Below are 19,319 nucleotides of genomic sequence, written 5' to 3'. Positions count from 1 at the left end.
TATCTGTTTTCCCCCCCCATTTTCTGGTAACATTAGGTATTTTTGAATGCAGATGGAAAGTTTATTAGGAAATTGGGAAATGTGTGCAGCACAGATTTAAAAAGGCAATGCTGCGTCTTTATCCTGTGTCTCCTGAAAATGACCTGTGCATTTGTTAAAAACTCTAAACACAGAAGCAGTGTTTAGGATTGATAGCGGTCTAGTTGGAGGGGTTTAAGAGCACCCACAAGTCCTTCCTTGAAGTTGATACAGGTGTTGGAAGCAGCAAAACCTGATGCATCCTAGGGGTGGGGACTGTACATCAGCCGGAGAGGGCACGGAGCCCTTCAGAGATTCCTTTGTCATCTCTGCCTACCCCTGTGTTTAACTAAATGGACTTGACCTCCAGTACTGACCGTACCAGATGAAAGAACCACAACCAGGGACAGGTGACGGTGGCATCTGACTGGAACTAAAGGCAGATAACGTTGAAGTTTTGTTTTTTGTTTCTTTTCCTCCCAGACAGGCAAGAATTAGTAGATGGGGCTAGGTGTGGTAGTGCATGCTGTGATCTCAGCAACCGGGGAGATGACAGGGTGCAAGTCCAAGATGAGCCTCAGCAACTCACAAGACCCTGTCTCTAAATAAATAAATTAAATAAATAAAGTGGGCTGGGGATGTGACTCAGTGGTTAAGCACCCCTGGGTTCAATCTCCGGTACCAAAAAGATAAAAGGGAATTAGTAGATGGAAGAGCCCTCGTCTCTTCTTATCATAGCATTGCCTATTCACTGTCAGACAAAGAATGTATTAGAAAATAATACAGCATGGAATTAGGCTTAATCCTTTCTCAATAAAGCTTCCAACTGATCGTCAGGAGTGTGCGGTCAGGGTCCCTTCCTGGGGGCTGGGGTGCACTGCACTGGTTTCACTGTGTTCACCTCAGCCAGGGTGAGGTCCGCCCCATCAGAGGGTGGCGCTTCCTGTGCCCCAGCCAGGCGTGGCACTCTACAGAGCTGAGGCCGCTTTGTCTGCGGCAGACTCAGGCCTGAGCAGCCTGTGGGTGATGGTTAGCATCTCAAATTCAAAATGCCACATAGAAGGATCAGGCAACAGCATTTCTAAGCTCTGCTTTTTAGGACCAGCTTTTCTCAGAATTCTATTTTCTTCCTGTCCACCCACTTAAATCTGGGGTGTTCTGATTGATGCTGCTTGTAGCATTTTCCTGAAAGACCTTGTTCAAGAAGCGTGATGGTGAACGTTCCCTTCCGCCCCATCAGCCCACTTGCACCAGCCATGGAGACTGGCCAGGGCGGGCCTTGTTACCAGCGTGGTCCCCACAGGCCCAGCCACGTGCATCAGGAGGCTCTGGGTCTTCAGTAAGAGGGTGTCTCAGGCAGAAGACAGCTGTACAGTGGTAGAAGCCACACTGCCCACTTCTGAGTTGGGACTCCTCGGCCCCCCAGAACAGCGGGCCTGGGGTAGAGCCCCACACTGCGCCTCTTTGGTGCTCATCACACGGCGACACTTACTGCTGAGGGGAAGTGTTCCTGCCTTCGAGTAGCAGCATGGCCACCAGAGCCTGCTAGGAAGGCAGGAAGCCCTCGGCAGTCATCCCCTCACTGAGACACGGTGGGGTGGTGGGGGAAGTACCTTGTAGAGCCAAAACCTTTTACTTGTGAAAATGGCAGCCCAGGCTAGACAGTAGAGGCACCGCCCTGTTGGATTCCCCTGCGGCCCGTGCCTGCCTCCCTAGGTTAAAGCCGCAGAGCTGGGGTTCCGTAGCAGGTCCCACCCGGGAAGCAGACTTTGGCCTCCTTTCATCTGCAGACGTTGACTGTCAGCAAGCCCTTTTCTGTCCAGCTCATTAGGCCCCATATCTGAGTGAGGAAGTGGCCGCAGGCCGGAGACAGCTTGCTGTGGGGCCGCTGCTGCTAACAGGTGCCTGCCATTTGCTGCACTCCCCCAAGGCTTCTTGCGCTTCATCCTAGGGCGAAGCAGCTTTTCACAGCCAGCAAGTCTCCAGCAGAGTGGATTCAGAGAATGGGACTTGGAAATAAGGGGACCCTCGGAAAGGGCAGAATCACAAAGGCCGGGAAAGGTTCCAGGCGTGTTCATATTTTTCTGACATTTAAACTGCAGGGGCAGGCACTGTTTTGATCTTTAACCCCCTCGTTTCAGAACAGTGTGCGTTTCCATCCAGTAACTCAGGAGTGGAGCCAGTCTGCAGCTTCTCGCTGTGTGAAATCCTGGCCATGTGCTTGGGAGAGGGTCAGAGGCACCTCTGCTCAGGTAAAGGGCAAAGCAGTTGTGGCCGCCGAGCTCCGGCTCTCGGGCCGTGGTCATTCTGCCAGCAGCAGAGGGGTGAGGCCCACTAGGGCCCTCTGTCAGGACTGGAGGTAGACAGGCGGCTGTCCCCAGGGTGCTACACTCCTTCATCCCTGTGCTCATTCCCCCTCCATTTTTTATTTGTTCTTTTTAGTTCTGCATGATAGCAGAACGTATTTTGACATATCTTACATCCATGGAGTGTAACTGCCCACTCAGGTGGTTGCACATGCTGTGGGGTTTCACTGGTTGTGTATTCGTATATGAGCAGGAAAGTGGTATTCCGTTCAGTCTACTGTCTGTCCCATCCCCCTCCCTTTTCACTCGCCTTTGTCTAATCCAATGAACTTCTGTTCCTCTCTGTATGTTAGTGTCCACATATCAAAGAGAACATTTGGCTTTTGGTTTTGGGGAAACTTATTTCACCTAGCATGATGGTCTCCAGTTCATGCATCCATTCTTTCATATAAAAGACCAGGCCTTATCTGGGGACAGGCTTTATCCAGGGATGTTACTGCGTGGCCCCTGGGTGTTTTTCAGTAGAAGGAACTGAGTCAGCCCTCTAAGACCCAGTTCTCTGAAATGTTAGTGGAATCCCTTGGTGTTACTTTGGATGGCTTGAGTACCTACCTATGCAACCTAGGCTAATTGAAGTCCTCAAGCACAGGAGCCTTTCTGGAGGACGAGAGCCCTCATCAGCTGGAGCCAGCGGTGCCCATGTGACCTGAGCACATCTGCTCTAGCACCTCATACCACCCAGAGGCTCAGGAAACAGTCACGAAAGACCTGGGACAGGCCAGAGCTGAGAGCCCCAAGACCTCAGGCCATGCCCCTCTGCTCCTGCTCAGTGCCCTGTAGGGAGCCTCCCACGTCTAGAGCACCCACAGCCAGCGACCACCCAGAAGTCAGCAGAGGCTTCTGCTTTTGCCAGGTTGTGTGCCTCTGAGTGTCCTGTGGCTGTGTCTCTGGTGCTGATGTTTTAAAGATGGAGTGCGGGGTCATTTTTATTTTGCATCTGTGCATTCTGTTGCTGCCTCATGAGTGTGTCTCAAACAGACAGAGGAAGGGGACAAATTCACAGATAGGAGGGCAAGGGGGCAGCTTAACGTGAGCAGTGCGTTCCTGTCTGTGGACCCTGGCAAGTGACATGCAGGAGGAGGGCATGTTCCAGTATTTGGATGTTGACTAGCTTTAGGGAAGGAGAAGCATGGTGGTCCGAGGGTCCTTCCCCAGGGCCACCCTTTCCTCAGCTGACAGCTGGCCTGCACTGACCAGGACAAAGAAGTAGATGCCTCAGTTCAGGGGCCTCAGCAAGGAGAGATCCTCAAAGGCACCGACCTGCTGGAGAGCCTCTACCACCACCTTCTCTCTCAAGGAGCTCAACACACAGCGTCGAAACCCACATCAGACTTGATCATTTGTTTCCCTCTTGTGAGCACCCAGAACTTGCCCTCCAAGGCCACTGCTGAGTGTGGCCATGGTTGAGGTACCCACAGTCCTTTCTGCCTGGTAGAAGGGGAACTAGGCAAACCTGGGCTGGCCTGATGTTCTCCGGGATCCTAAGTTGCAGTCAACTTGGCCAGTGCTTTTGTGCCAGTAGAGGAATCACAGGGTCATCATCTGTCAGCTCGCTGGCTTCTTTCTGCAGGGTTGCAGGGGATGCACAGGACACCAGCCGGACCTGACAGCTACGTCTGGGAAGAACCCCTTCTTCCCTCCTCCATCCCACAGGGCAGCAGTCTGAAACCCTGAGCTCAGGCTGCCCAGCTGTGCTGATCCATACTCCAAGCCTGGCTGTCCTGCCCTGCTTCCCAGAGATTGTCCCTGAGAGAGACCTGGTAGCACGGTGGCTAAGAACCATCTGTGGGATGATCAGGTCCTGGCTCCACCACTTAGCCTGTGTGGCAAGTACTTGGTGTGAGGTTAACTGAGCTGGCTGTTTCTCTAGGGCTTACACGGTGACCTAACTAAGCACACTCCTTGGACTGCTCGGCTTCTCTGAACTGCCTGTGGCCCGCGGCCCTTCCCTGCTGCAGAAGTTCCCCTCTGTCCCCTTTGGCCAGTCTTCTGCACACTGTCTTCTCACCTCCTTCACTGCTTCTCCTGTGTCTCTGCTGCCTCCTCTTTCCACTCTTCACAGTGGATACGATGGTTCAGAGTGTGGAATCTAGGTTGCATCCAGTCTGTCACGGGCCAGTGGGACCCCCGGGCCAGGAATCCAGCCTCTGAGCTTCAGGTCCTTCCTCCATAAGAAGGGGAAACGGTCAGACCCGCTGCTTGGGGTACATGTTGTGAGGATTTACTGTGAAACGCGTGGGACTGGGTTGCCCATAGCAGGTGCTCAATAGCATGTGGCTACTGCTCTTGGCTTTGTCACAGGGCGGGAGCACTGGAACTCGGAGCCTGCAGCCGCCTGTGTACATGGCCCATTTTAAGTTAGGTGTTCGTGTAAACTAATCCAAACACTGAGCTGCCACACACTCCTGCCAAAGCGTCTGCCATCTTTCCTTTGCTCTGCACCTTGTTTCTCTTCCCCTGAACACAAAGTGAGCTAAGGAGAGAACAAGGCCCTGGAATTAACAGCCACACACACCCGGGTCCGTGTCTAAGTGCTGAGAGGGCTGGGGGCACCTCCCGTGGTCCCCAGAGGCACCTGAGATGGATGTGTCTTGTCTGGAACTCCTGTCTGGCGAGTAGAGCAGGCAGGGGCGGCATTGCAGGCTTTGTTCTTCCTGCTGCCGTTGCCTGGGGTCTGGTGGGAAGTAGATGGTGCTGTCTGAATGTTCTCAGGAGTCCAGACGTCTTTAGCTGTTTCTCTCACTGCAAGAAATTCCTGAAGAAATAATGCCACACTCTGCGGGTGCAGAGCAATGCAGGTGTCTCTGGGCCGGGACTTTCCTGGCAGCCAGCGACAGTCTGGCATTTTACCATCTGGAAAGCATTGAACTGTTTTTCTTTTCATCTGAATGAAGAGTCTTAATTCCTTAATCCTGAGAAATGTCAAGGACCCTTCATGTGTATCCCCCTCAGCCCTGTGCGAGGCCTTGAGCAGAAGTGGAAGGCGGTCAGGACCCTGGGGAGCTCCCCGCGGCCGGGCCCTCCTCCGCAGCACTGCTCGGCGCCCTCTACTCCTCCCAGGCTCTCACTCCACTTCCTGGACCCTTACTAGCTAAAAATTAAAAGCAGATCCCTCGTCTTATCCGAGGCCTACCGGGTGAGTGGACCCGGTGCAGAGCCACCCTACTCAAGGCTCTGAGCTGAGCCACGGTGACAGAAAGGTGGCAGGTGGCTGTGGCCTCATTCTGGAGAGGAGGCATGGGTGGGGAAATTTGGCCTCAGGTCTGGCCAGGAACAGGCTGAGATATCCCCAGGGTGGTACAGGGAGTACAGGCAGGGCCTCCTCCTGCCCAGGAGGTGGGCCAGGCTGGGGAAGCCCCCTGGATGAGCCCTGAGAGTGCAGAGGGCTTAGGTGGGTAAGAGCATTCCAGGCAGAGGGACGACCTGAGCTGCGCTGCAGGGACAGGCCAGCACAGAGGGGCTGCAACAGCCAGGATCACAGGGTGTCAGGTGGGAAAGACGGGGGACGAGGCGGATCCAGGTGTCGGGGCCTTACATGCCATGACTGGAGGAACCCGGGAGCTCGAGGCTCCCTTCCAGGCAGCTGCGTCATCTCAACTGGAATGCTAAAGAAGGCAGGACTGGCACCCAAACCTCATTGGCGGAGCCCTGGTTCACTTACATATGTGGGCTCCCTTCTCAGACTCAGCTTGACCTGACACTGGTCCCACCCAGAGCAGCACGGCCTGGCCCGGTGACAGTTACAAGTCCTGCAGAGCCCATGCAGGTGGCTCCTTCACCAGGCAGAGAGGGGGCTATTGATCTCCCTAAGTAATCCCAGTCCCAGGGGCTGCCACGCTTCCTCCTCAGGTCCCAGGCCTGCTGAGCCCGTGGCACACAAGCCCAGATTCAGATGAGAGATGAGGGCTGCATGATCAAAGCTGAGTCCCCTGCTTCTGCTCCTCTGCTTTCGCCCCCCCTCGGAAGCTTCTGTAGCTCCCACCAGCGCCGTTTTCAGGGCCGGCTTCATCACATTCGGATTTTGCGGTAACGATGACTCCTTTCCATGGCACGGCACGAGTGCTTCTGGGATTGCCCTAAGCATTCTTCCGTAGCCAGCACACATCCTCGGAGCAGTGTCGCTGGCAGGGGTTGCAGTCGCTTTAAACGCCTAACACGCCACACTGCCGTCTCTGACTCCAGGAACCACACAGATTCCCTGGGCCCTTTTCCTTAAGGGTGCGTCTGTCCTTGGCAAACTCCAGGCCAGCTCAGGCTTCTGGGCTGATGTCCTTGTGTTATGTTAAAGTGTCTTTACCCAGTGAAAGTAACGATGACCTCTTTGGGCTGGGGACAGAGTGAGGGCATAAGGTAGCACAGGCTCAGCTGGCTGCCTGCTAGCTGGAGCTCAAAGGCCTCGCATGCTGAGCTAGAAGGAGGCTTCCAGCCTAGAGCCCATGCGTGCTGAGGTGCCCCTGTTCCTGAGCCACATTCTCTAAGCTCTTCTATCTACCTTGAGACTGAGGACCTTGTGAAAGTTGCACCACAACAGGTGACTGCCTTGGGTGGGGCAGGGACCTGGTGCCCCTACTGCCACCCAGAATCTGCTTGATTTTTTAAAGAACAGAGGGCTTTAACTTCATCCCCGGCAGGGCTGAGGGTGGAGCTTGCCCCAGGCCTGCCCTCGGCCTGGAGGGTGACTGCTGCCCACAGGGTGACGGAGGCAGCAGTGGCCTGCAGTAGCATCCACTAACGGCCTGGAGAGACCTCTAGGATGATGTGGCCCTGGTCCCAGCTTCACACTCTCTTTCCAAGGGCCAGAGGGGACGGGATGCAGCCAAGATCTCCCAGGCAATCGGTGACTAAGTCAGGATTGAAGCCCACGGTCCTCACGGTCCCCCCGTCCCACCACGTGTCTTTATCCACTGTAACGCAGGTCTGAGAGAATGTCGTCTTCATGTTGTGTAGAAGCCAGCGTTGGCTGGAGGGAAGCCAGACTCTGGGTCTCCACCAGGCTTCCCTTTTAAATAAGCACCATCTAAACATTTGGGTATTTAACTTTCCCCATGTATTAATCTTGCAAGGAAATACTTTCAGTAGTGGGAGGCCCTGCCCTCCTAGCTTAGCAGGGGGAGGCCTTGGGCTTCAGGGGCTGTGTGCTGGCAGATAACGCAGCTTGGTGCCATTAGTCCATTACACTAGGAAGAGCATCAAGGAATTGCTGAAGCCCCAGGTCCAGCTCAGGTAGGTGCAGGCGTGCCACTGCCTGCCCCCAGTGCTGTCCCCTGGTGGCAGGAAGCAGCCAGGGACCCGCAGTGGTCATTCACCTGTGGTTCCCGCTAGACTATGCGTCAGCTTCACCTCAGGAAACTTAACACACCTGGGTTCACCTTCTAGACTTTGCAGGGTGCTCACAACCTTAGAGGGCTTAGGAGCCCCTGAAGACAAGCCCTGGTTCACAGAAATACAGGGACCCCTGTTTAAGAAGCTCAGGCAGGAATCGTACATTTTCATTTAAATCAGATACTCCAAGTTGAAAACATTTGGAAAGTTCTGAGAAAAAAGGTGAGGAAGAAAGTACAAGGCCAGACCTGAAACAGAGCAGGAGTCTTGCTCAGAGCCTGCCAGTCTCCGGCCCTGGCTGGCGACTGGCATCACTGCCCTCACAACTCTCCCTTCACGGGGCTCAGTGGACCCTTCTTTTCAAATGGGAGAGACTTGATGGAATCGGTGGTCTGCTTAGAGTCCCCGCCCTGGCTCCCTGGCTGCCGCACACCCGTTGTTTTTCCCTTAGCGGCTCAGAAGAGGACGTCGGGCTGGGGTTGGCTGTAAGCGGACCCACAGCAGGCGGAGCGTGGGGAGCAGCGTGGGGCTCCTGTCCCTGGGTCGTCACGTAGAGGTCCGTCTCCCGGCTCCCTCACCCCTCTTCATTTTCTTTTCCCTCCACGAATCAGGGCACGCTCCAGACTGGGCTCTGCCTCTTATTGGCCCTGATTCCCTTTTGGTCACTGAAGCAGAGACTTGTCACTGTGGAGTCATCTTGAGGGCTCACTGGCATGTGCATCAGACCTTGGGGGCTCTGCACCTGAGAGTGGGTAAGACAGGTGGAAGCTTCTAGCAGAAAGTGGAGGGAGCCTCGTCCGAGTGACAAGAACTGGGCTGACCTTGGAAGACCTGTGCTATGGTCACAGCTCCACCTGAAGAGTGACAGGTTCCCTTCCCCTCGGGAGAGAAGACTTGGATGTGACACCCCCAAGGCCCCCGTGAGCCCCAAAGGTCTGCAGTGGGGAGCCGCCGGGCCTGGGGCTTAGCCCTCCGCCTTGGGCTCCCTGTTGTTGCAAATCCCTGCTCTGCTGCTTCATAGCTCCTTGGCTCAGGCAAGGCTCTGGAATTCCTGGTAGCTTTTCCCCTAACTTATAAATGGCAGTTACAGGTCCCTGTGCATCAGGTTTTTTGGGGACTAAGTGAGATGACGCCGATGGCTCACATCCAGTGGCTGCTTGCTCTTTGTCAGACACTAGCCCTCCCTTGACAATTAACCTTCGCCCAAGGTCACCCAGCCCTGTGGCCTGTGCTGGGCTCCCAAGGCTGGCACACCAGCTCTGCATAGGCCCCGCTGGCACCCAGCTGCCTCCCAGCAGCGTCACAGGCAGTGCTGTTTGGGGTTTAGCTAAAATAGCTCTCAAACCCCTCCATCCCCAGACTCTGGTAGGGAGCTGTCAGAGCTCCTTGCACACAATATGGCAGAGGAACTTGGGGAGACTGTTTTGACTGGCAGTCCTTCCCCAGCACATTGACTGGCAGCTGGTTCAAGGACTCTTGAAAGAGGCCCTCCTCCTCTGGGTTCAGCTCTCCTCCCTAGGAGTGTGGCAGACCTTTCTGATGCCCGGAGGCGAGGGCGAGGTAAGGCCTGGCTGGCGCAGTGGGAGAAAACAGACCAAGCGCTGTGGGTTGGTCTCCAGGCCACGCAGGTGCTGCCTTCCCAAGTAAGTCACCAGAGTCCAGCTCTGAGAGGGGCACGTGTGCCCAAACAGGCTGCGGCGCGGCCGTTTCGGTCCTGCTCGGGTGCCACTCCGCCCTCCTCCACGCCGCCTCTTCTGTGGGCGCATGGCCACTGCCACGGCTTCCCCTCCCTCCCTTTCCTTGGGTTCCCTGTCCACTTTGATCTTTTTACAAGCTTTGTTTCAAGCCAGCACTCAACTAGCTGAATCCTCCCTCCCCGTCTTGGTAGCATTAGTGCCCTTCCCTGGTGCCTCGCAAGGCAGGGCGGCTTTTATCTCCCCGCGGAATCTCATTAGCTTTACAGCACAATGGGCCCGAACCTGGGCTGCCACTAAATTAGTTAATAGCAGGGTTTTTTTTTTTTTTTGCCTCAGGCCTGTCTTTTCCACATCTTCAATGTTGAACAAAAAACAACTTTGTTGTCAAAAAGTGTAAAACAAAAATATATTGAAGGTAGAGTACTTTGAGGAAGAGAGGGAGGTGGTTGTAGGTGAGCCTCTCCACAGCCTGACAGCCAGGCCCTGCCTGGCGCTGAGGAGGTCAGCCACGGGGATGGACACCTGCGGGGAGCAGCTGGGGAGACAGCACATCGCAGGCCTTGCTTCCCTCATTAAAATATTCCTGTAATTGGTGGTGGGAAATTGGGGAAACTAAATGCATCAGTGTTAGCAAAAAAAAAACTGCCACCATTTGGCAAGAAAAGAGAATACTTTATACTGGGCCTTTTGAAAGGAGGCTGGATTTGACCAGAATGCCAACCAGTAAGAGAAAGACTAATTGGATGCCCTCCCGGGAGTCAGATGCCAACACAGCTTCAGCGCACAGCTCCGGCTGTACCTGGAGCCAGTGTCCCTGGTTAACCCATCTCGTCCCGCCCTTGGGCAGCCTGCTGTGCAGCAGCCACCCGTGCACCGTCCCGCACCTTGCATGTGACTCAGGCTTTCCAGAGACCTCGCTGGGACATGGTGGGAGAGTGCCAGGCACCAGTCTGCACCTTGACTGCATACTGGGAGAGCTGGGAGCCGGAGGCTCGGGTCTCACAGGGTCTGGGCACAAGCACCAACTGCCCCTTGCCAGCTGGGTACCTTTGGACATCTTCCAACCTCTGTGAATCTCTAAGACTTACAGAGCCATGCCTGTGATCCCAGCTACTCAAGAGGCTGAGGCAGGAGGATCCAAGTTTGAGGCAGCCTTGGCAATTTAGCCAGACCTCATCTCAAAAAAATTTTATAAAAATAATTAAAAGGACTGAAGTGTAGCTCAGTGGTGGAGCAGCCGTGGGTTCCATCCCAGTACCCGGGGGGGGGGGGGGGGGGGGGGGGGATAACACCTACCTCAGTTCGTGTAGGAATTACTTTAGGGGCAGATAGCGCTTGGTACCTGAAGGCTCTCATTCCAAGTAGTTCTTACAAGTTGACAGCATGTCCTGTGATCCTAAAAACACCCTCCAGAAATTAGAACCTGGCCACTCCATGTGGGGTCATGTCGCCACCACTCCCCTGCACCCCCTGTGAAGTTGGGGTGATCCCGGTCACTTCCATTCTTGAGAGAGAAACTCCCTTGCTCGTACTCCTTTGTGTTTCCAAATGTGACGCCTCCCGCTCTGAGAGCCATTTTCCAGTAGGGCCCAGGACTTGCTCCAGCCTGGCCTCCCACAGCCAGCCCTCAGCCAGTCGCAGCCTCCTCCCTGGGTTCCGCTTGGTAGCAGGACCCCAGGTAACGCCTGTGCTCTTGCCATTCTTGTGTGGCAGCCTCCCTAGGAAGAACCAGAGAGGCCGAGCCAGAGGCTCACTGCTTCTCGGGCCCTACCCAGGCTGCCCTGGGTGCACAGCAGCCTGAGAAGGCAGATTCCAGACACGCTCCTGGGTGGCCCAGCTGTGCTAGCTCTGCGCGTTCCAAGCAACACCAGTGGCAGGGTGCTGAGTGGCCACAGCTCATCCGCCGACAGAAGGTGAGGCTCCAAGGAGGGCTTGCTATCTGGGGAGGAGAGTGCTACGGTGAGAAACGCCACACTCCATCCTGACACAGGGCTGAGCTCCAGGTACCCAGACCTAACAGGGCTACCCCATCTGGTGACGCCATCTTAGTGGCTTTCAGGGTCCCTGGGGAGAACAGGCATGAAGAGTCCACTCTGCCTGTTGTGGCCGCCAGGTGGGAGTAGCACGCACACTCCCACATCCTGATACTTTAACTAGCACTATCCATGTGGCCCAGCCCCGTGGCCAGGGCAGCCAGAAAGTGTCCCCACGTGCCCAGGAAAGGGAAGCCCTCAACTGCCGCCATGCTTGTTCCCACCCTTGTCCGGCCCCTTGCTCACCCACCTCTTCTGAGACCTTCCTGTCAGGGAAACTGATACTAACCAAAATTTGTAACAACAAAAGCAGTCCTGTAGGTTCCAGTGTGAAGAACTGGGAGCTGGACAGGAGGGGAGGCGGCAGCGGTGGGGCTGGGGCCTGAGGGCAGGGGCACAGGGGCAGGGAACCTTGGCCGCCTCTCCTCTAGAAGGCAGGGACCGTTGTGCTGATGGCACCCTGTCTGCTGGAGAGCGAGCACCTGCGTGGCTGTGCTAGTCCTCACACTGGCCTGGGCCACCCTACCTGCCTGGTGGGGAAGCTGCCCTAAGCGAGAGGAAGTTGCTCCCCACGGTGGCCTTCTGGAGAGGCAAGACCAGGTCCGCACCCCGAGCCACACCCTGTTCTCCAGCGCCTGCCAGCTGAGGCAGGACTTGAAGGAGCCGTGGGGAATCTTCTGGTCGTCCTGACAGAAAAGGTGGCAACTCAGGCTGTGGAGCGGCAGCGGAGGGGCGGGACCCAGGAGAACCTAGATGAACGCTTGGGAGTTCTGAGGCTGCTGGGCGTGGTGGGAAGAAGCCACAGGGACAGCCTTGGATCTGGTCATTCAGTGGGAACACTGGGGAGCAGGACCGTAGAGTGTTTGAGCAGGCCCTAGGAGGAGCACCGAGCCTGGCCTGGGGACTGCACCCAGAGGTGATCAAAACTAGTTCATCTCATGGGCTGCTTGGACAGCTCCAGGTCCACTGGAAAGGCCAAGGTGAGAGCTGAGCTGAGGAAGGAAAGAGGAAGTGGACGCCGTTCTGAACGCCGGGGAAGATGTGCTCAAGTGAAGCTTGGGAAGCCAGGCGGGGCACCCAGGGCCAGCAGGGCTGGGGCTGAGGGCTAGGGCACCTCAGGGGCATGGTCTTTTTGGAATTTGAGTAGAGGCCCCAAATTCCAAAGTCCACAGGCCAGTAGCCCCATGCTGAGAAAACCAGACAGAAATGAGACCTTGGGGCATTGAACAAGAGCAGGGGGCCCGTCCAGACACCACCCCAGCTCCCACTGATGGTGGCCACCTGCACAAGGTAGGGCAGGTGAGGCCAGGCCAGGCCTGGGCTTGTGTGAAACACCTCAAGTGGCCCTCACAGTCAGTGTGAGGCTGTCCTCAGAGAAGCTGGGGTGGGGGTGGCAGTAATGAAGCTCCACAGATCCTAAATGTTGGTCATTTGTGTTAAAACTACGAAAAGAAGAAAGTCCAGCTGAGCCGTTTCCCTGCCTTGGCCGTGCCTCTGGGTCATCCTCTGGCTGCTGGCATGGACAAGCCTCATGCCCTCCCAGGGGCGGCCCAGAGCTAGTGCAGGTGAACATGCCCTTGGTGGCAAGGGGAGCAGTGAGCACCAGGCCCACTCCAGCTCAGCTCCCTCTGCGCTACAGCAGGCAGCAGCCAGGGCTTGTGAAACACCTGGCGAGGTAGCAGAGCGCTTCCGGAAACCCCGTTCAGCACACGTGGTTGCAAGGACTGTCTTGTCAGCCTCAGTGGCACCTTGTGGGTTTCCTTAGCCAGGGAGCTGGACGAGCAAGAACCAAGCCCGGGTTCAGGCCCAGGGAGCCCTGTTTGCTGTGCTTCGCAGCTGCTCACCTTACCCAGCTGCCACCACCAGTCATTTTGCAAGGTTATCATTGCTGCTGTTAAAAAAAAAAGCATTGCTCATTTTAGAAAGCTGTCAAAACGCTTAAAATAAAAGCAGCCTTGGCCTTGAGGGAGAGAGCTCCACCCATCTGGAAAGTGAGAATCCCCAGCAGCACGGGCTGCGGGCGCCTTTGCAGGAGAGCCAGCACCACACTCATGGTAGTGGGCTTTTTTTTTTTTTTTCAACACGTGTATTGAGTACCTGCTGTTTGCCTGGTGACATGCCAGGCCTGAGGATCACAGCATGAAGCAGATGATTCCTGCTCGCAGAGCTGATGGTGTAACCAGGCTCACCAGCTACCAGGCTGCCCTCGAAAGTCTGGTAGGAAAGAAGGTGGGTGCAGAGCAGTTGGTGGGAGAGCAGGCAGGGCAGGTGGCCTGGCGGGGGCAGGGATCCCACTCCTGGGCTGCTGTCCTCCTGGCCTCCCGGGCCTCCTGAAGCGTGTTACTGCACACATTTTATCTGGGGATCCTGAGGTTGTGTTCCATGTGGGGCTGAAGATCCCCTCTCTGGGCGCTGAGGTGTCAGGAGGACCTGACTTGCCCAGCCGCGGAGCCTGTCCCACACCTTGTGAAGAAGCCTCTCTGACCAGTGCGTGGACTAATTTCAGGCTCGCTCACAGCCCACTGAGTGGGACGGGTGCAGCGTGCAGGGTGCCCCTGGCTGACATGCGCAGCTGCTGCTCAGGCCAGCTAGCTCCTCACACAGCAGTACTGAACACGTTGGACCTGGGTTTATTCTTCTCAAATTCAAAGATTTTGTCTAGAGTTTTCTGTTTTTTTGTGTTTTGTTTTTTAACCACCACATTTGTAATGCCAAGAATCTCTAATGAGGACAATCAAATAAACCATTAGTTTGAACACAACTATCAAATTAGTAGAATCTATTAACTTGCTGATGGATGGCAGGCATTAGCAGTTCTTGCTGTCATCACATTTCAGAACTGCACAGAATCGTAGGCCAGCCCCTTTGTTTTTTGGAAAGGCCTGAGAGGCAGAAAGGATAAACAGAAGTCAAGATCAGGAGGCAGTGCCCTGTCCTCTGGTCACCTGATGCTTGCTATGGACCTCAGTCAGTCTCCTGGCCCCGAGAAGTGGAGATGTGGGTGTGACCCACAAGGTGCTGGAGACACCTGGGAAGGATGGTCACCAGCTCCCTGACCACAAGGCCTGCGTGGCTACAAGTTAGGAGACAGGCAGAATCGAAGGGAGAGAGGAGACCCACTGTGCTGTTGGGAGAATGGTCCCAGCATGGCTGTAGTACTCCTCACCTGCATCCTGGTGTCGGCAGGTAGGCCTGTCCACCCTCAGGTCTGCCCTGCCCTCTCCCTGCTAGTCTCAGGCCACCGCCTCCCCCACCCCCAGTGCTCCAGCCTGTCTGGGTTTTCGGTTGAGGGTCGTTCAGCACTCGGCTTCCCTCCAGGCCTGTGTCCTTTCTGCCTACAACATACCTCCTCCCCTGTCTGCCCCCAGCTCTGCTAAGTGATTTTCCTACTTGAGATTTTATTTTAGATGTCCTTTCCTCTGAGAGACATCCACAAGCAGAGCTGTTGCATGTGAAGGGAGTACGCCATCCCACTGGCGCGCTCTGGCTGCTGACTCCAGTTATTGTCCTTCATTTTCAGGTGACGGACCATGCCACCACTGCCCTGCTCCACTACCAGCTGCCCCAGATGCCAGATGTTGTGGTCAGGTCCTTCATGGTGAGTGGCTTCAGGAGCCAGACCTCTCGTCCAAGCCATGGCCGCCTTGGAGTGTGAACAGACAGCCGAGGGGGCAGCTGCGCCCTCAGCCTCACGGGCCTCCTGGGAAAGGGGCTGTGGTAGAAATGGGGTGGAGATGGCACTGCAGCCTTCCAACAGGGCAGAGCAGGAGGGACCGCTCCCAGCTCATGGTGGGGTTGCTGTCATGGCTGGACACGTGGTCACAGAAGGGTCCTCTGAAAGTTCCCAGCACTGACTTAGGAGGCTCTTCACTGGGCTCCGGAGCTGCCTGGGTCCTGTGCCTGGAGCCAGGCTTGCAGTGGTGGGTCCAGGCTGGCCGCTTCCAAGAGCGTTCATTCTTGGATTTTCAGAGCTGCTTGCAGTGAGAGCAGCCCCCAGGCAGCCATGACAGTGGGGAGCCCAGCAGCTCTAGAGGGGTGTTCAGAAGTTTGCAAGGTGCGTGTTCAGACACTCGTGGCTTGAAATTGAACGTGGTGGGGGTATTTACACCTTGGCTCTGGGCAGAGGCCACAGTTGGGACCTCTCCCTGGCACTGGCCTGACCAGGGGTGACGGTGCATCTGTGTGTCCGTGACAGACCCTGCCAGCTGTTTCCCCTGGCGCTGACAGGGCAGAGTGCTCGTGTCACTGGGCTCCACCTTCACTGTCCATGAACTGCCTTTTGTCTCTTGCTGGAAAGGACGCCAGGTAGAAAGCCCCCCAGACTTCCCTTCAGCGAGTGCAGATCACTGTTGACAGCCAGGTGGGTTTCTCTGGTCCCGTCCACCGTCAGGCCTCCTCGAAAGCCTGTCACCGCTTCTCAGAAGACAAGCCCAGCTCGTCACTGGGCTTCCCAGTGTCAGGAGGGCAAACGAGGCGCATTCTGTGAGGGATTCACATGCAAGTGGGCGGAAGGCCACAGCCACGCGGTAGGGGAGGCCCGTTCCCCTCTGCTCTGACTTGGGGGTTGGGGAAGAGGCGAACGTGCTCAGCACCAAGGCATAAGCAGTGTAGCTCAGTGATCCGGCGACCTCCTCCTGACGGCTGCAGAACCCAGGCCAGCCTGCGGGCGGGCGTGTTCCGCCACCCCAGGGCAGCCCGCCTCTTCAGATAACCGTTCTCTCCCGTCGACAGGGTTCAGGAGAGCGCGTTAAATGGTGAGAGCTGGCTCGCCTGCTGTGCTTTTGCGTCTGTGGGGTGTTTGGCTCTGCTCCCTTTTGTTCTGTTTGGGTGGCAAATCTCCTTGAGTTTGAGAATTGAGTTACCGGAGTCTCATCCTTATGGATGATGCCCGAAAGCTCTCTGCACTCTGAATTAAAGTGTGTGTCTGCCGCTTATTATGTTATTGGGTGGCACCCGGGCTGTCCCCACTTACCCCTCCAGTGTGTTAGGCCACATCCTGACGGTGAGCAGTGACCTCTGAAATCAAATCAGAAGGCACCGTGCCCTCCACGCAGAATTCTCCAGCCGTCAGCGATTCCGAGCCGCCCTCGGCTCGTGGCCACACCCACTGCATGGCCGCAAGCCAGGAGGAAAGGGTCCAAGTTGCCAGGCTCCGCGGCATGGCTGGTACAGCCTCAGGGCCCTCCCTGCTGGGGAGTCGCGTCTCTGTGCTGAGAACTCACTCGCTGGGGGAGACGGGGACATCAGAGCCCACTCCCTTGAGACGGCCTCGTGGGGTCAGCAGCTTCTTTCTGGAATCAGAGCCAGCTTAAGGTCTTTGTCCTGGGAACATCGGGCCTGGCGAGACGGGTCATTTGGGAAGCACCGGGCCGCTCTCATCTCTCCCTTCCCTCTCCTTTCAGACCTGGCTAAGAAGCTACATAAAGCTGTTCCAGGCCCCATGTCAGCGCTGCGGGAAGTTCCTGCAGGATGGCCTTCCCCCCACATGGAGGGACTTCCGAACCCTAGAAGCCTTCCATGACACCTGCCGGCAGTGACCCCACCCACCCAGGCAGCCCTGGTGACGCTGGCCCAGACCCCTTGCTGTTTCCCCTGTCAACTCTGGCTGTCGTGAAGGACCTCGGAGCACCACTGAGGGAGGTCACCCAGCTCAGCCTTGGCACTCACTGGTGACGCCAGTGAGTCCCCCCAATCTCCTGAAGGTGACTGGAACTAGCCCTGGCGTTCCTGTGCACTGTCACGTGGGGGACTCTGTTCTGTGCTTGGTAAGTTATTTTTGTAAGCAATAAACCTTTTGTACCCAGGCAAGGCTTCGTCTCCTCCTTGCAGCACCTCCCGTGGCTCGGTGACCAGGGATGGGTGTGTGGCACGGCCCTAGGGTGCCTCCCCTTCTGCCGCAGGAGAGGCCAGCCTGGGTGACGCTCCCTTTCAGAGCCACCCTGGCAGCTTGAGAAAGAAAGCCGGAGGAGTCTCTTCCCACTAAACCAGTCACACAGGCACCCAGGGAGGAGCCACGGGCTCGCTGGCCAGAGCACGGTGAGCAGGGCAGGTGGCAGCCCCGCTGGCCCCGGTTCTGCCTGAGCGTTACTGTGCACCCGTTCCAGCCCCGCTGAGCTCCTCCACTTGTAGTGGTGGTCTCTACACTGGCCATGCACTCGAGGAGGAGATACTTCCCAGTGCGGTCCCCACGGGATGTGGGGTTCTCATTGCCCTGCGTGACATCCAGACACACTGCCTTCTGACCAGCCCAAGGCCTGGCTCCTCCTGGGTCCTGCACTCTGGGTTCCCGCCCAGCCCCACAGGCTGGCAGGCAGAGTGGGGATGTAGGACAGGGCCACTGCACACATGGCCCCTGGGCAGCAGCGTTGCCATGGTGGGAGACACGCATCCTCAGACCTGCCCCAGACCTCCTGAGCAGAGGCTCCGGGCGGGCAGCAGCAAGGTGACCAGCAGGCCCCCAGCAAGTCCCCCACCAAATGCCACTATTCCCCAAAGGGAAGAGGCCACTGCCCAATGGATGCACCATTGTCTTATGAGCTGCCAAGAAAACATGCTGCCAGATAACCCACTGCGTGGCCTTAGTGGTGACCCCATGTGGCGTATGACCACGACGCCGGTTCCTCTGAAACATCTCCCCTGCCTTGCATCCTGCCGTTCAGCCAGGGTCGGCCACCCTCCAGCTGCCAGTTGGGCCCCAGCAGTCCTCGGCTCGCGTGTCCTCCTTCTCCCAAGACCCTTGTTTATTGGTTTGCAAGAAAATCCAGAATGGGGCATCGGGTGCACCAGCGCCGTCTCCGCCGGGCATGTCCTCAGAGACCCCCAAGTGCACTTGCTGACCCAACCGGCATGGACGCTGGCCGGGCTTCCGGGAGGGGCAACGGTACCACCAGCTCTGGCCACGGTGGAGCGTGGATGGGTGCCGAGCTCCTCGTGACCGCTGCTTCGGAGGGGCTGGGGCCTGGAAGAAGCTGAGGTGGGTGGGCGCAGCCATGCCGACTCGTGCTGGGAGAGCCGCTGGTATTTGCAGCAAGTCTGAGCCCGTCCCCCAGGCACCGAGTGCTCTCGGCCTCCCTCCTGTCCCCGTCTTCTGCGCAGGTGAGGGGCCAGCAGCCTCGAGTCCAGAGCCTCAGGGGGCGGGTTCCGGTGGACAGGGCTGGCGGCCTTTGCTCTGCCCTCTGTGCCCACTTGCCGTCCACAGGAACTAGGAAATGTTCCTGTGGGAGGTTTACTTGGGCGGGAAGGTGCGACTGTTAAAGGGAAACCTCTCCTGAATAGCAGCACTGGGCACACAGGTTGTGGGCATCCTGGCCCAGCCTGTGCCAGCCTCCTCCCTCCAGGAGAACTGGGGTGAGCCACTCCCTCTCTGCCCGCCTCTGAGGCACAGGGTTGACCCCCAGGGCTGGGAGGGAGGAGAAACCTGTAGGTGGAATCTGAGCGTTGGTCAAGATGGAGGCCAGGCAGTGGAGACTCGGGCAACACCTGCTCCGCTGTTTTGCTCTGTTTTGAACGTTCCCTGATTAAAAGGGGGCTGGGGACACAGGGGTCGACCTTTTAACTTTAAAGGCCTCTCCGTCTGTCATTCTCGTTGCTCAGGCCTGAGAAGGAAAGGCTCAGGGGAGTGTACTTGAAGTCCAGGGGAGGGCCTGTGCTCAGGGATGACACACCTGGCTGGGTGTGGTGGCCGTGGAGACAGAGGGAAGGTTGGACCTGAAATCTGTGTGAAGACTCAGGGTTCAAGAGGGTGGGCTGTGGGGGAGGCCGGGAGTCTGCTGCCGTGACGATAGTCACTGGGCTCTTCTCCCTGAAAGGAGCGTGGCCATTGTGGGGGCTGTGGCGACAGGGCCAGCACATGACTTGGGCTGCCCAGGGGGACCCCTGGCCAG

The 19,319-nt window shown here is 56.9% G+C and overlaps 1 protein-coding gene across 1 annotated transcript in view; it reads left to right on the top strand.

Annotated features, from left to right (window-relative positions):
- The window catches only part of MED27 (mediator complex subunit 27), a 192,465-nt gene extending 175,225 nt beyond the window's left edge, over positions 1-17,240 (top strand). The window contains exons 7-8 of the mRNA XM_079111779.1: positions 14,957-15,034; positions 16,839-17,240. Coding sequence (XP_078967905.1) covers positions 14,957-15,034; positions 16,839-16,973 — 213 coding nt within the window. The 3' untranslated portion in view covers positions 16,974-17,240. The remainder of the gene's footprint in view (positions 1-14,956; positions 15,035-16,838) is intronic.
- The last annotated feature ends 2,079 nt before the right edge of the window (positions 17,241-19,319 follow it).

This window comes from Sciurus vulgaris (assembly GCF_902686455.1).
Source record: "Sciurus vulgaris genome assembly, chromosome: 15".
In the NCBI taxonomy this organism is placed as follows: Eukaryota; Metazoa; Chordata; class Mammalia; order Rodentia; family Sciuridae; genus Sciurus; species Sciurus vulgaris.
The sequence above is the reverse complement of the archived record's forward strand: the minus strand, read 5'-3'. Positions and strand labels throughout refer to the sequence as shown.